At 39.5% G+C, this 17,399-nt stretch overlaps 1 protein-coding gene across 1 annotated transcript in view; it reads right to left on the bottom strand.

Annotated features, from left to right (window-relative positions):
* The window catches only part of LOC112070824 (pre-B-cell leukemia transcription factor 3), a 107,928-nt gene extending 92,698 nt beyond the window's left edge, over positions 1-15,230 (bottom strand). The window contains exons 1-2 of the mRNA XM_024138271.2: positions 14,816-15,230; positions 14,298-14,371 (exon numbers count right to left, since the gene is read on the bottom strand). Coding sequence (XP_023994039.1) covers positions 14,298-14,371; positions 14,816-15,015 — 274 coding nt within the window. The 5' untranslated portion in view covers positions 15,016-15,230. The remainder of the gene's footprint in view (positions 1-14,297; positions 14,372-14,815) is intronic.
* Positions 15,231-17,399: the final 2,169 nt, after the last annotated feature.

Here is a 17,399-nt window from a genome sequence, read left to right as displayed (position 1 = left end):
ACCAGGGCTGTCCTCTGAGGGGCCCGACCAGGGCTGTCCTCTGAGGGGCCCGAGCAGGGCTGTCCTCTGAGGGGCCCGAGCAGGGCTGTCCTCTGTCTGGTTGCTACATGCTGGTCACTCTCAGTTGTCAAATCTGATTTATTATAGCCTAGCTGTTCAATTTCACATTTTGTACTCGTCATATCCCGCCTCGTGATCATGCCGTGCTGACCCTTGTAGGGCAGCCAGGGGAATATTGATAAAACAATTATCTGCTCGTCGTTCATTTGATTTTCCATTTCAATTACCGTGCACGGAGGCAAGGGAAGAAGATTGCGCCATCGATCCCCCCCCCCCCCTTTCCCCTCCAACCTTACGGCAGGAAAGAGTCCTGACGTTTTCCCGCTCTCCTTTGATGGCATGTACAGTATTAGCTACAAAGGAACTAGCGTGTGCCCGTGCATCTCTCATTTCTGGTTTTTGACTGTGACTGCTGTGAGCTTTAAGAGCTAGCTTGAATTCAATACGACATCTTCCTTTGGGTTGTGATAGTTGCTTTATTAAAATACTGTATTATAGCTATGGCTTTGGAAGCAACTGAGAAACACATCCAAATCTAAACACAACAACCCTTCGTCATTCACAGCAGCACATATTCAGAGAGAACCTGAGATCTGCTATTCTTTCATTTGTTAGTGTATGTAACGTACATCAACATACTGTGTGAATTGGAAGCGATTTGATGCAATGCCCCACTACCCAGAGTACAGTGCAGTAGCCTACACTCACTGCTTTTTTAAATTTAAAACACTTCCAGGCCCCGAATTTCCCTTCACCTTTACCTCTCCTCTCCATTAAACCCTGCCAATTGCCTTCTAAATGACCCCATTAAGATGTAATTGCCTCAGCAGGTCTGTGCCCCCACTTTTTTCTCCCTCATTCATTTCTCTCTCTCCTTTTCTGTCTCTCTCCCTCCCCCTCAATATGGACCACTCTCTTTCCCTCTCTCTCTCTCTCATTCTCATCATACTCTCTGCTTGATGAAAACACTTGCAGTAGTGTACAGATCAGTGTGGAATTCAGTACCTATTTCAGTGAAGTTTAGTGGTTAACAGCCATATATGCACATACCTGAGCTACTGAAATGTCTGCTTCAGTAGCAGCAAAGTCACTCTGGACTGTAGTCACTCTGGACTGTAGTCACTCTGGACTGTAGTCACTCTGGACTGTAGTCACTCTGGACTGTAGTCACTCTGGACTGTAGTCACTCTGGACTGTAGTCACTCTGGACTGTAGTCACTCTGGACTGTAGTCACTCTGGACTGTAGTCACTCTGGACTGTAGTCACTCTGGACTGTAGTCACTCTGGACTGTAGTCACTCTGGACTGTAGTCATTCTGAAAATGACTGTAGTCATTCACGCACTTACAGTATCAAGAGAACATCCCTGGTCATCCCCATTGCCTCTGATCTGGTGGACTCACTAAACACAAATGCTTTTGTTTGTAAATGATGTCTGATTGTAGGAGTGTGCCCCTGGCTATCTGAAAAAAATAAATTATAATCATTTAAATCAAATATGGTGCCGCTTGCTTTGCTTAATATAAGGAATTTGATACTTTAGCAATTACATTTACTTTTGATACTTAAGTATATTTAAAACTTTTACTTTAGTCATTTTCTGTTAAGATATCTTTACTTTTACTCAAGTATGACAATTGTGTACTTTCTTCATCACTGCACAATATAGATTTCTGTCCATATTACTGAGCCCTAACAGAGACACACAGAAAAACACTATTTCTCAGTGGAGAATGGCAGAATCATTAAACTAAGCAAACCACTGTCCAATTTGCCTGTTTAGTTGTAATGACCATGCTCTGAGGTTTGAAAGATGAAGTGGTAGGTAGTCTGTGTTCATTCGCCCACCGTGGTGGTGGTGGTGTCGAGAGCCTGTTCTGATGTAGGGATAACTAACCCAGGTAGGTAGGTGCTTGGGGAGTTGGCGTGGGGGGCTAGCTCCGTTAGGTTCTGACAGTGATATATTGCCACTGACTTGCGAGCGTCAGGGAGAGTGCAGCAGTCTGACTAGACCGGGTGGGTGGGAGAGACTGACAGACGGATGCCTCCTCCTCCTCTCTACTCCATCCATTTGACCAACAATGTTCATTGAATCACTCCTCTCTCTTTTCATCCTTTTCTACTGATGAACTTCTCTTTCTCTTCCTTAATTCTGTCAGTGTCTACCTATACTCCATCTAAAGTCATTCAAGACAATGTCACGTCTACACTCCTTCCAGGATACTTTTAATTGCCTGTGTGTGTGTGTGTGTGTGTGTGTGGAGGGGGGGGGGGATTTGTCTCTCGGGCTGAACTCTCGCTGGTGCTTCCGCTTACACTGTCAAACAGAGCATGTTGTCTGCAGCACCAAGCGCTAGCTAGCCCTCCACTGTCAACCGGCTGACAACGGTGTACTGGAGTAACTTTTTGGTCATGACAGGAAGTGTACAGTAGAAGAAAACGAATTGGACACAGCAATTATGTCCAGAAAAGCGAGATTCCCCATAACCTCAGTTGAAAGTTATAGCATTTTACAGCCTACAGCTCCCACTAACTTCCAGAACAGTCCAACTCGCTATTTATCCACATATCTGAGCCTCTCCACATTTGGTGGACAGTCAACTTTTGAAAAACAAAAAGAATAAAACTTCATCGAGTTTATTGGAGTTTTTTTTTCAACTCGAATCTCTGCTGAAGAATTCTTATTTTTATGAAAAAAGATTTGTTCCTAAAGAGATTTGTCACAACATCCTCTTTTGGCCATAATGGCAGTATTACAGCTATGACGTAGTTACATTTAACACCTGTATTTGATGGTTGTAAAAAAATAAAAAATAAAAAAAAGTGGTTACATTGAGATTAGAAAAAGAAGAAGTGCTGTGTGAGAATCCTATCTGATTAGGTGTGTTCACGCTCCCAATCAAGACCTCCCAGACACTGACAACCATCATTTCATTGTGGGAGAAGAAGACACAGAAAAGGATACTGCATATTTTTCCTCTTTTAGCTTCCTTTTTACAGCAACAAGAATTGATCCATAAAAATCATAAAACATTTCACAAACAATTATCCTAAATCGTCATAAAAGACACTTGCATAATCACTAAGGTTTAAACGTCAGCTAGATAAGCACATTTTAAACACTACTAGGAAAAATGTCCTACTTATGCTAAGCCTTAGCATAATATTTGGGATATGTGTATAGAAGAATGTGGAATGTAGTGAAATATGGAATCGTTTTGGGATTTTATCCCTGTTTTGGCACATTGCAATTGCCCTTCATTGTCTGAACGCTTACACTACAAGGCTTAAAAGGCTAGTTAAAGGCTAATTATATTCTTATACAGAATCTAGTGCTATAGGCTAGTTAAAGGCTAGTTATAGGACAATTAAGGGCTAGTTAAAGGCTAGTTAAAAGCTAGTTAAAGGCTAGCTTTATTCTTATACAGAATGTAGTGCTATAGGCTAGTTAAAGGCTTTAAAGGCTAGTTATAGGATAGTTAAAGGCTAGCTCTATTTTACACAGAATGTAGTGCTATAGGCTAGTTAAATGCTTGTTAAAGAATAGCTCTATTCTTATACATAATGTAGTGGTATAGGCTAGTTAAAGGCTAGTTAAGGGCTAGTTAAAGGCATGTTAAAGGCTAGTTATAGGTTAGTTAAAGGCTAGCTCTATTCTTATACAGAATGTAGTGCTATAGGCTAGTTATAGGATAGTTAAAGTATAGTTAAAGGCTAGTTATAGGCTAGTTAAAGGCTAGCTCTATTATTATAATACAGAATGTAGTGTTATAGGCTAGTTAAATGCTAGTTATAGGWTAGTTAAAGGCTAGCTCTATTCTTATACAGAATGCAGTGCTATAGGATAGTTAAAGGCTAGTTTTACTATATTATCATTGGTTCATATACTTGAAATGTCTATTTGTAGTTTTGGAAACTGTGACAGCAACTGTGTAGATTGTTTCACATTTGTGAGTGTGAGGCGTCTGTACACATAGTGGTTGTCTTGACTACTCAGTAGCACCAAAATAAAGTCTGGTGGAAAATATGAGCCAGAAAAGGGTGTCTTTTTACTATACCTGCTAAGTTGTTCTTTCCAAACGTTCAAACTATTTACTCCATACGTTCCTTAGAACCTAAGGAGCAATCTTAGCAATCATTTTGAAAGACAGAAATGATCCGAGAAGCAAAACAACCCTGCCGGGAAGCTTCCTGTCTCCACTCATACTCCAAGGTGGAGAGAGATGGCCCGTGTCTTTTGGAACACACCACAACAGCCTTCTCTTCAAGTCAAGTTACATTTCCCTCCGATTTGTTGTCCAAACTACAATTAAAGAGTAGAGATGCAATAACATGCAATCATGAAAAGTTATTGCAATGTCTAGGCCTATATCTATGTCTATGGCGCTGACCTTTTGCATCAGGTAAAATAACTCTGGCTTGAATTACATGTTTGGTATTTTCAGAGCAATGCATCCAACATTACAATGCAACTTTTTAGTGGCTATGATATAATCACATGTTATTAACACTGAACATCATGTATGCGCTTATTCCTGTGCAGTTACACTGTAATTACACTTGTAACAACTTACTAATGGTTACTAATGACCATTCCCAAAGTCTTAACATTTATTGAAATAATAAATGAACCCTATTATTCAGACCAGAAACAAAATCATCAACACGTAGAAACTAAACCATAAAATCTCCTTTATGTCTTCAGCTCTTTCAATCACATATTTTGTTTTTCAGACGGAGGAAAACAGACGTTTTTCAGTGTTAACATAACATAACACTGGCCAGCACCTAGACACTGGCAAGTGGCCATCTTTCCATTGCTCTTGTATGGAAAAAAAATATAAACTTCAAGGGAACGACAGAGGAGAGACAGAGTAGCAATAATACAGTCACATTCAGTGTGACTTTTAACACTCACCTCGCTGTGAGAATGTGAAAGAGAGGAACATTGAAGCGCACAATTCGCACACATTTACTGTATAGACCTTTGAATTGAGAGTAACAATAAGCAAATTTTAACAATCCACTTTTGAAAATTTAAAATCAACCTTTACATTTTTTAAATTTTAAAATGATTTCCCTTTTGTTTCTCCACAATCAGAATATTCACGCTCACTAATTTGTCCCCAACTTTCTTCCTTCGCCGATAAGTGAATTGGTTAGGATGTTCTCTAAGGGCGAGGCGTAAAAAGCCTCTTATAAACATTTTCTAATAAACTAAAATCTCTCCAGCAGTTCTTCAAAGAGCCGCCAGCTTTTTTGACTTTCTCTGAGGGCGTCAGATCTGCTGCCTTTTACATGGCCTTTTAAGTTTTTCACCCTCGCCTCTTGGCAGGCAGCAAAGCGAAGTGAAGTGTACTGAGCCCCGCTGCAATCCAAGAGCACAGTGGTTATAATGAATTAAATATAAGAAATCTCAAGCCGGCAGCCAATAAGAATTATTTGTCTTATTAAAGCGGCAGAAAACGCTGATTAAAATTTCAGGGCGATGCGTTTTTGATTTTTTTTAAAAGATAGTTTTCCCCCTCCAATTCAGCAGTGAAATGTACTGTACAAGGATCATGTGGGGACATAGGTTGCCTCCCAATTGGCACCCTACTCCCTACATAGTGCATTACACTTGACCAGCAGGTCCTGGTCAAAAGTAGTACACTATATAGGGAATAGGGTGCCATTTGGGACTCAACCATTGACTACAGTCTTGTTAAAGATGCACTATGTAGAAATTGCTCAGCCATTTCTTGGTTGCTAAAATTCGAATAGTTCGGCTAATTTCAGTTTACGTGACAAATCAAGTMTAGTGTAGAGAATCATTGTGCCATCTAAACCACTGTGAAAAATATTTTTATAACCAAAAATATTGTATTTTCAGCTGTTTGAAGCTGGTGAACAAAACCCAAGGTAAAAGACGCAAAAAACTAAACTTAAGAACGGGAAGCATAGAAATAGAGCACATAGAACAAATCTACCGCTTCTTAGACTTGCTTTCAATGTGAATGATAGATCTATAACACACATTTCTAAGTGAATATGGTGGGGTCACCCAGAGAAGTTACATACTGCAGCTTTAAAATAGGATAATTCACAGAAGTACAGGAGAATATTGGGACAGAGCACCAGGACAGACAACACTTCCCATTTCTTTTTTCACGGACAGTTTGATGCATCCAAAATAAAAGGACGAACTAAAAACGTATTTTCTTTTCAGAAAAAATGTAATCAAAAGGCTTAATTATTCACGTACAACCATTAACACAACATGTGAGTCATATTATGTGTAACAAGTCAACATTTAGATTTTTAACAAAATAAAAGCTTTCTTGACATTGTTTTCCTATTTGCTCTTTCTACAGGCTCATATTGTAATCTAAGTTTAACAGACAATTATATACAGAACCTAAAGTCTTAAATTGTCACTATGATTTCCTGTTTAGAAATGTATTTCTTACAACAAAGTGAAACTTTATTTTTTACTTCACCTTATTCATCTCAATGGCAGTTCATTTATTGTAATTTAAATTTGTTGACACAGACAAATGAGAGAAGGAAGCATGTCAAGAGAAAAAAACTCAAATAGCTATGAGAATTTTTTTTTTTTTTTTTTAAACATCGTACCAGAAAGGCATTGTTACAAGTACAGTCTACAGAAGAAGAAAAATACCTGTTGCATGTTAGCAGCTGTCTAACTATTTGCTGTCTTAAGTTTCAATGTTTCAAACAGCAAGAGAATGAAATCAAACGTATCTATTCAGTGTATAAGCATCACAGGGATTTTTTTCTGTTGCAGAGAGCTTCACCTTACGATACAAGAAGCCTATAATTAGCACTGTCTAGAGCTGTCCTGTCCTGTCATCATTGCAAACGGCATTAGCTTTTGTAGAATGCAACTCCTTTGGACCCTACCTCATCTCCCATTTAACCGTTGTTACAGAACATTGGTTCCCACTATGAAGTGTTCAAAACCCACCATAGTCTGAGATGAAGGATATCCAAGACTGTGTTTAACTACACAAGAAAACACAAGGCTAGTGTAGTTTGACAAGTTGGATGTTGTTGTACGGTGGCCTCTGAAATCAGAAACGTAGGCCTACAATTGATTTGAATACGATTTGCAAACAATACGCTTACGCGTAACCCAAATGAATGTTATAAAATAAGAACGTCTGGATACAAATGGGTCTTATCCACAGAGGGAGGGAGAAAATGAGTTATGTATGTATTTGTTACGATGCAGCATGCAGAGATAGAGGGAAAAAAATATAAAATAATTCCGTAATACATCATAACAGGAGGAAATGGCTCCGTGTGCACATTGCAGACTGGAGAAAAGTTCAACAGCCTTGCTAATGTTATATTCCCGATCATAAAATATATGGGCTAAGGATGGTGGCGGGTGGGTGCCTTCTGAAGCTTTTATCCCCGGTGACAAAATTATGGATGACATCACAAACGGCACTTATTGCATATACGCGTGTCGTGGGAGGGATGTAAAATATTGAAAACGGCGCCAGGCGGAACATTTACTTTTCGAAATGAAAATGTAATGCTGCAATACTTGAGCACAATTTGGTTAACCTGGAGGAAGGGAGGGGTGCAGAGGCGTCGGGAGGCAATGTCAAATTCATCAGCTGGTTCTCTTTTACTGGGGAACTGTGCTGCTCACAAGCACTCGGCTGTAGAAACACATCAGGCCAGACGGCCCGCTTTAAGAGGCTGCGACGTTGATGGAGCGCTATTGGTCCTCGTCTCACTTCTAGGCCCAACCATGACTCAAAGTTGACCAAATCACTGTTATGTGTTGCAGGGTTTTTTTGGGGGGGGGAATAATTAATAAATATGTGATTTCTTTGCTTTTAAAAAGGACGTTTTCATTTTCAAACAATTCTTCATCTCAATAACAAATGCACATTATCATATTGTGTGATGTTTTTTTTGTTTGTTTTTTACTGACATATAAGCGATTTAAGAATAACATCGTAAACGCACCTTTGGTTTTAAATGGTCGTATGGTTTATCAAGAAACCAAGCCAGAGGTAGAATGTGTAGATCAGGGATGGGCAACTGGCGGCCCGCATGCAGCCCGCGGCCCCCCTTTTGTAGGCCCGCGGATCAATATATTTAAATGTTTTATTTTTTGGGGCCAACTCAGTCGGGGTCTCAACTTAATGTTGAGAGTTAGAATAGAAAACAAAAAGGTGCAATTTTGAAATGTGGTTGTGCATCTGCAGTTACTCAATTAGCTCATGTCAGCTATTTTTTTTTTTTTGATTGGTAACTTAGTCTTGCCAGCTGTCTAAACTTGTAGTAATCATGGTCAAATTACAGACCGGGGGGCCAACATTGATTTCGTTAGTCACTCTCACTCACATATCATGTTAAAAACTGCAAACATTTCTCTCCACCCTATGGCAAAATGTGCAGAATTGCAGGAAATTAGCTGTAAAACTGTAAATTTTTGCTCTCTACCCCATAGCAAAATGTGTAGAATTGCAGGGAATTAGCTGTAAAACTGTAATTTTTTTGCTCTCTACCCCATAGCAAAATGTGTAGAATTGCAGGAAATGAATTCTAAAACCTTGCTGTCAAGAGGGTAGCCACTAAAATGTTTTGCTCGCAACAAAATGTATATCTTAGGGGCCCCCAAACGGCTAGGGCTGGCATTGACAGCATGCGTGGGTATGGATGTTTTGTGGCCCCCACCCCAATCAAAAGTTGCCCATCMCTGGTGTAGATCAATGTAGTGACCTGCTTGCTAAGTTAGCCCCTTTTCAGACCTACTAACAACACAGTGAGCCTTAGGCTGGTACTTTAACTCAGGGAACATATTGTTACCACGTTCGTGTTCCGGCAACAGTGTACAGGCCTAACCATCGTCTCTAATCAATCGTGGCTCTTTAACTTGACGGCCAGTCACTCCTAGCTGCTGCCACCGCCTCCGGATCGCAATTCCACCATCCCTGTCAAGCCTAATTAACAAGTCAGACGTGCAGTCGGGAACATTTATGCAATTAACCTGCTAAAAAATTGTTGGAGGATGCTAATTGCTACGCTAGTCGCCACGGAGCCTCATTAGCATAGCTTATGTGTGAAAAACAATTAGAGACCGCGTTTACGTCTGAACCGCAGTAAAACCCTCACAGCTATGACAAAGGAAAGAGAAAGGGAAATTGATGAAGGGGAGGAGAAGAAGTCGAATCGACTGTATTCTTTTGTTTTCGAAACACACAAAAAAAAAAACATACTTTGCAAATCCCAGCGTACTTCAGTGTACAGCAGGAACATGAGGTTGAAAACAAGAGAAACAGGGAAGATATTAGCTGTTAGAAATAAGCCACTACTACTTAAAACAAACGTAAGGCAGTTTATAGAAATGTAAAAAAAAAATAAAAAATCCTGCCTAGTAGCATGACTAGATGCTAGAGCCACTGTCCATTGATGCTAACAACAAGCAGTGTATTCATAAAAGACGTATACTCAATATACTGTGAGAAGCAGCTCACGCTGTGCTTCAAGGAGCATCAGAAATCACATCAGGGATTTCCACCGACAATGTTCACAATCTAGTCCATTTTCCAAACCACTGGTTCACGAGGCCATCTTAACAACCGCCTACGAGCCATGGCGAGGGCGGAAGCACACCAGCAGAACGTAAGTACCTGTTGTTAAGCAGCAACATAATCTGATAACTCCATAAGCAAGAAAAACGCTATTGCTGATTTTGAGGAATACTACTTTTGTACACGAGGAGTCAACTTTTGAGTTCTATTCATTAAATCAATAGAACTTGTTTTGAGATGTGTTCTATTTAGTTGTCTGACATTCTGAGAGAAGAAGCCATCTTTCAATCAAGTTTATTCATACATTATTCATATTTTATTCATACATTATTATTATTATTATTATTATTATTGTGGCAGGCACTTTATCTAATGAAAATCCCGACAGATTTATTCCTCTCATTAGCTCACTGTTTGATTGCCCTGAGACAGAATGTCCCCCATAGGCTTAAGAAATGCTTACCTCCTCAATCTGGGCCGGCTGGTAAATCAACTTAATGATTTCAATTGCCCTCACTTCGCTTTATTACAATCTAAGCCCACAATTGATTTAGCCAAGCAAGAAAGTATATGGAGCACATTATGAAGATGTGTGTTTTGCAGAATGCAAATTTCTAATGTGCTCCGGCAGTTTTGAGAGCAGAATCTGTGATCCACTGCAGTGAGATGTCTTTAACTGAGCTGGTTTCCCTTGTCCTCGGAGTAACTTCCAGGGTTACAAAAAGCCTCAAATGCTAGGACAATGCTATCTGTTTCATAGTGCTTGACTCAAGTAATTGTCTTACTTGAGTAAAAGTAATGATACCTTAATAGAAAATGACAGAAGTAGAAGTGAAAGTCACCCAGTAAAATACCACTTGAGTAAAAGTCTAAAAGAATCTGGTTTTAAATGTACTTGAGAACAGTGATGGGAGAAAGTCCTCAGTTTATTTACAGACAGATGGGGGCACATTCCAACACACAGACATCATCTACAAAACGCACTACTTGTGTTAAGTGAGTCCGCCAGATCAAAGGCAGTGTGGATGACAGCGCATTATATTGATAGGTGCGTGAAGTGGAACATATTACCGTCCAGCATGAGCATTCGAAATGTAACGAGTACTTTTTGGTGTCAGGATTTTTTTTTTACGTACATTATTTTCTTTAGGAATGTAGTGGAGTGAAAGTAAAATATAAATAGTAAAGTAAAGTACATAAACCCCCCCAAAAATACTTAAGTAGTATGTTGAGGTATTTTTACTTTACACCACTTATGTATGAAAAATTTAATTAAATATTCACTATACAGACTACATTTTCCTTTGATAAAAAAAACCTGGAATTAGCACATCATAGTGGATGTATGTGGGGCTCGGATTTGTAGAGAACTATCCAGATTTATTTTGAAACACATAGCAAGCAAACATCTCTCTCTAGTCTAAAGTCTAAAGTAAGAGAAAACGACACGGTGCGTATCAAGGTATGATTCCACTAAGCTAGGTAGTAGGCACATCTGTTTACTCCAAACCACTCCCTTTGTTTCTGAGACATATCTGAACCCACATATATTGGACCGAAGATTTCAGGGGTCACAAGGTCATTTTCGTTAATTGTCGTATGATCGTTTATGCTCCCGACCCAGGTCTTAATGACTTAATTAGCACCGTAATTAGCTTAATTCGCATTTATAACTCCATATTACTGTATTAAAATAAAGAAACAATGTCTCACACTATATATACTCCCTGTAATTGAACGGATAACGCTAACCAACCCTTTCGGCACGCCTTTTTTAACCTGCAGAAGACACTAAGACTCATTGACTAAGAGTATTTGCTAAATGTCTCAAGGCTTATTACACAACACTTCAACGTACTCTTTTTATCCATACTTTCAGTGGCCACTGGCCAGTAATGTAGTAAAATGCCAAAATAAAGAAACCAATATAATTCTAATTTTAGCATTTTGTACAGTAAATACCAAAAAGTACTTGTCATTTTAGTTGCTAGATCATAGCGAGGTTCACAAGCTTTTGCTCTTTTTCCAATTGCATACTAGTCATCCGTATACAAACACACACACACACACACACAATTAAAGGCTCCTCTATCTTTCTCGGCTGCAGTCCCTAAACATTTGTTACATTTGCTGACAAAAACAATTCACATCAAATGTATAATTTGAGCCTTGAAGCCTTCTGTTTCTAAGGACGAGGTGTTCTGTTTCCAACTTGGCCAATGAGGATTTTAGGTCGACGCTTACTCTGCATAACAGCAAAGAATATTTTGGACTGATAATGTCTTAAACTAAATTCGGGGGAATAATGTACAATTCCCTACGTAAATGAATATGTACAAACATGAAAATGCACTCTCCGTTCATTTCCTGGGTTTTGTCCATCAGAAAATATTAGTCCATCCAAAATATTAGTTCAGGAGAAATGTTGACCAGCTAAATATAGAGGCATTGTTTTACACTGTACATGTAATAACCATTGCTCTTCGACCATGCTATCCTTTGTAACAACACACACAGCTATAGTACAATCAAAATATATATATACTGTATATACACACACACATACACACACACACACAACAGATATATTCAGCACGGCAACCCTCTCAGAGATGTAAGCACCCAACCCCAGCACAGTCAAAATAAAGACCAATCACTGTTAACAATCCAAGCTCTTGTGAAACCCCCTCTGAAACGCACGGCTCAACACTAAAGGTGATTTACAATGAACGTCTAAAAAGGAATATGAGAAAAATAAAGCTGCAATAAAACTGATCTAGTGAATGCACTTGATTGTTTTCCAGCGAACCCAACGTGGAATTTCATTCCCAACCTTCCTTTTTTTTTTGCAGTATTTTATAAAATAACAAGAGGCTCCTATTGGGCTTTAAAGTGCAGCTTTCCCTAAGTTGCCAAAACAGCACTTGGAAAACCCATTGCGAATGCTCTCACCTTTGTAAAAAAAAAACATAATGTGGCATAATGCCAATAACAATAGCCCTATGCAAGTCATAGCTAAGCTTTGTGAAACATAATTAATTAGCCATAGAGATTTTTTTTTTTTTTACAACAAAAATGTATTTCCTAAACCTGTATCTGCAAACTAAATACGGTGACTGGTTCAGTCCAAAATCATTTATATTGTAAGAGATTTTATAAAACATCAATACAGTGCCCTACGGTATAATCCAACCAGTATAACAGTTTTACAATTATAACAGAAATAATAGGCCTTTAAATCACAACTCTGTAGGCCTACACTACTGMAAAAACTACACTGAACATTTATTAAAACTGCAATCACTTGCTGAGACTTTGTGGCTTAATGTGAGATTGTTATGAAAATGACTTATGAATATTCCAGTAATAACCCATAAACATCTATTGTGTCCAATGAAGCCAAACAGGACATCCACATTTATATCTGGAGCTATGCTCACTTTCAGCCCTTACACTACCCATGTACTTGTTATAGCTTGAAGTCATTTTTAAGAGGCTGTCATCCCTTGTGCGCGTGCGCTCTCTCTCTCTCTCTCTCTCTCTCTCTCTCTCTCTCTCTCTCTCTCTCTCCTGAGAAGTTCATTAAATGTTATGTTACCTCAAGTCACTCTGAACTGCATGTCTCACAATGGCTACACAGCTGGCCAAGCACAGGTGTTATTTGGTGATGATGGCACTTCATCATTGATGCTTTAGGGTTGTGATCTCTGAATCTGAACGCTGATCATCTAGTTTTAATATTACCTCAGTGGTTGAAGGTTACTCATTTTCAAATGTTTTTTTGTTTGTGTCAATAGGTCTTATTTACCATCTCCCCTCTAAAAATCACAGAAAAATGTCAATTGCACACCTTTCCACACTCTGTGTTAAAATGATGTCACCAACCATGTTTTGACATCTATAGTCCTCTCACCCATTCATAAATATATATTACAATAGGCTCCACTTGTGCTTCTGTAGCTTGAAGTATCCATGTAAAATCTATTGAATTATACTTGTTTTTAAAACTACACTACTATCATCACCAAGGAAGATGGAAAATATATGTCACAATTGTCTGAGCAATATAATACACACATACAGTGTGATCCCAGTGTGATCCACATTGTGATTCATCCTTCACAGTGTGATCCAGATTGGACATAATTAGACATGCATTCCAATCTAATGAACCTTAGTGGAGTGTTTACTCACACGGTTAAATTATAATTACAAGAAATGTGCCAGTTTCTTCATAAAGTGTGACATATTCTCTTTAAAACGGCCATGGCAATATTTTGTGATGTTTTCTTCGGGGGCAAAAAATGCTGGCAAGCAACGTCATATAGGCTCATAGTATTCAATTTCCCCCTTCGTATAGTAGGCATCCAATATAATGTTAGCTTCGGTGAATTATACAGTACTGTTTAGCCGTCACCTTATGCTGACACATTCATTACCAACCAACCGCACACAGGTCATCCGCGTGCTCTAGCTGAAACACGGTCAAACTGGTGCAAACTGTGTTCAATCTCATCTGCTAAATGACGAACACATTATCTTGTGAAATGTAGCTGTATATATTATATGATTAAAAAAATAATGTTTTTGAGCGCAAAGAACCAGAGTGGACTGCAATGAAAACCTATTACTAGTAGGCAAGGCTCCCTAAATAGTGTAGTTACAGCTTTTGTTGCTCACCTGTTTTCTCTTTGATTTCGCAGAGAACGCTGAAGAGCGCGGGCTTCATTCTGTGACAGTTCAATCCATGTTTCCTTTGTCAGTAAAGGAAGAAAATGCTTGTTAGTAACAACATTAGCTACAATATCAGTTTTGTGCCTTTAAAATTGGGGAAATAACTCAAATTGATAAGCCTCAAGGCACATGTAGAATTTATGGTATATATAGTTCCACTATTGTATCCAACTTCACATTAATTGAATTGTATAGTTATCACTGTACGTTTTGTCGTTATCATGTTAACATTTTAATTGGTCAAAGACACAATTTGCAAGATAGGGCACATGAGACATCATGCCTATGCAAGCTTATTGAACATTAGGCTACCAATGAACAATCTGTCACAATTTAAAAAGTTGCCATAGGCCTATAGCCTATGATTGTAGCCTCTGTCTACAGAATAACCCACAATTAAATAATTCGCCTACTGTGTGTAGAATGATTAATTCGCGAAATTAAAATAATTAAAAGGGACCAACTTTGCTTGCGCCTCATCCAGACTTTGGTCGGTAATTGTCATTATTTGATGAAGAATGTCCCCAATATCTTGTTTTCTTCCGTCCCCATCGGTCCCCTCGTGTCCGTGGGGCGGCGGTAGTCCCATGCCTCCTTGTACCGAATGGCCAGCCAGAGTCACGCCGCTGAGCGCCTGCATTATCCGGGCTTGTTCCTCCATCATGATGCCGCAACACAATCAATATGCGCTTTTCAGCAAGGCAAAAAGAAAAGATTGTATATGTTTCAATCACATACAGGAGCAATATTGTCCGGCTGATGGCACATTGAAAATTGAACGCGATCTGTTACAGAAAATGGTAAATTATAGGTTACCGAGAACGGTACTCGACTATAAAAAATCTTCTCTGATAGTTTTCTCCAATTCACAGCATGTAATGAAAATTATGTTTCAGTCTAAAATCAATATGATATTCATTATCTAACACTAATTCATCTGAGTAGCCTAGGCAATAGAGGTGTGTCTTGCAGGTAGCCTATTCATGCAAAAAGGTCCTTGCTGTTTTCAGTCTGAATGTTGTCTTCAACCGATTCTCCCTGCGTATCCTCTTGGCATTCTCGTTGTTCTGGTCTTGATACGAACTTCCAAGATTCCATAGAACCAGCAATCCAAGCGCAACTTGCAACCCAACACAATGTGCTACAGCTAAAATAACAATGTCAAAAGGCACCACTTGCTTTTCTCCAAAGTTACAGTGGATTCCCGGATGCTAAAATCAAGGTAATAATGTGCTTGAAAAATAGCGAACGAGTAGGCCACTTTTAAAAGTTGAAAAATTTGACAAAGAAATGGTATGATTGCGCAACAAATAGCAATGCGTAAATTCCTGTAGGTCTACTCCTGTCAAAATAACGTCAGTCTTAGGTTAGTTGACGGCTTTTGGTGGTGTGCTGAGCGATTGGGAGGACGTGATAGACTGAACGCTATTGCATCAAAAAAAATAGAGGAACGGTATGAAGCTCCACCCCTTTCTGAGATGTAAGTCCCTTGTCACTCCTCCTGCAGGCTACCCCTCGGCTCTTACTACAGCACATAACACTGAGATATGATGATGTTGATCTGAAGAGGACACCTATTCAGACAACGCAAAGTATCACTCTTAATTTGATCGTGCATAAAAAGACGCGTCGTCACTTAACCCATTCAAGGTTACGGCGCACAGACATTATCGAGTTGAGTGCTGTAAAAACGCTAGAATGAAACTATCTGTGGAGAATGACCCCCTTCTGTAGCTCACGTGATCCAACTACGACCTGACCTATTCTAGGGCAGCAAGGTTCTAAACGTGAAAGAGAGGGCTTTTTTCCCCCTCTCCAATCGTCTCTCTGCTGAAGTAGACTGAAGGTCAAATCCACCAATGATGGAATAGCAGAGTCAATGGCCCACCCTTAAGATAATTGTATGGGCAGTCAGTAACTTTCCATTGGTCGTTGCCACGAGTGATATTTGCATGGTGGTCCTCCCTTTTGGTTGCTATGACAGCAASTGTGAGACTTGGATGCACAACTTGAGAGACAAAGACAGTGTTCAGGCCGTTCAGGAATAATAAAATACTGTAGATAATTATGTGAGAAGGATATACTTAACATCAAGAAAGGTATACCATTGAAGGCCTATGTGGATTAAATCATGTTTTTTTATTCAGCTTTATTTTCAACAACTTTCAGGGAGTGGCCTTTAGAATAGCCATATGATGGCACATAGGCCCAGCCAGAATCTGTGGTGGAAAAATAATAACAGAATGCACTCATCACGTCGATTAACAATGGCTTTTAACAAGAAGCTTGGAATGGTGCATTCCGATCAGGACGTGGAGATTCATAATGTAACCATGCTTGAGATGCCAAAGTTGTGGCATCAATGCATGTGCAGTGCCTAAGCGCTAAATGGAGGAATGTGGTCTTCTGGAGACGAGTCGGACCAAAGTGGCCACCTTGGCCTTCCAATGATCCCCTCCTTAGCCTCCTGTAGGCAACATGAGAGTAATGACATTTGAATGAATGGATATTCAAATGAGGTACAAACTTATCTCCATTGGAAGAGTCCGCTTCCACGTGCAACAATGCATAAGTTAAACAAATCAAAACACATACAGAAATATGGATTTATACAATGAGAGTTCAGACTGAATTGTGTGTTAAGCCTACATAGCCTAATTGAGACACTGAATCGGCCTGTTATTTGCTTATTGCCTTCGCCATTGGAAATTGGAAATACCGGAATCCGCTTACACACACAGCCAACGTAGCCGCCTCTAACCCTGGCGGCAGCGGCACGAGGAGGGACGTCAGCTGCCGCCTGTTGCATGCACAGGGAACAAGGGGGCTGGCTGGATCCTGTTTTCTTGGGTGGATAGACCTAATCCAGAGGTGTCATGTTAGCCACTTTCTGTGCTGCCTGCTTTTTCAAGATTTTTTATCCACTGTAGCCTAGGTGTAGACGGCTTTACCTGTGTTTCCCCTTTGAGTGTGTAAGGCCCTTGAGCAATCTGAACAATCACACTTTTTAGTCAACCAATGAGATATATATTTTACTTGGGCATTTCA

Source organism: Salvelinus sp. IW2-2015, unplaced genomic scaffold (genome assembly GCF_002910315.2).
Source record: "Salvelinus sp. IW2-2015 unplaced genomic scaffold, ASM291031v2 Un_scaffold1436, whole genome shotgun sequence".
Lineage (NCBI taxonomy): Eukaryota > Metazoa > Chordata > Actinopteri > Salmoniformes > Salmonidae > Salvelinus > Salvelinus sp. IW2-2015.
The sequence above is the reverse complement of the archived record's forward strand: the minus strand, read 5'-3'. Positions and strand labels throughout refer to the sequence as shown.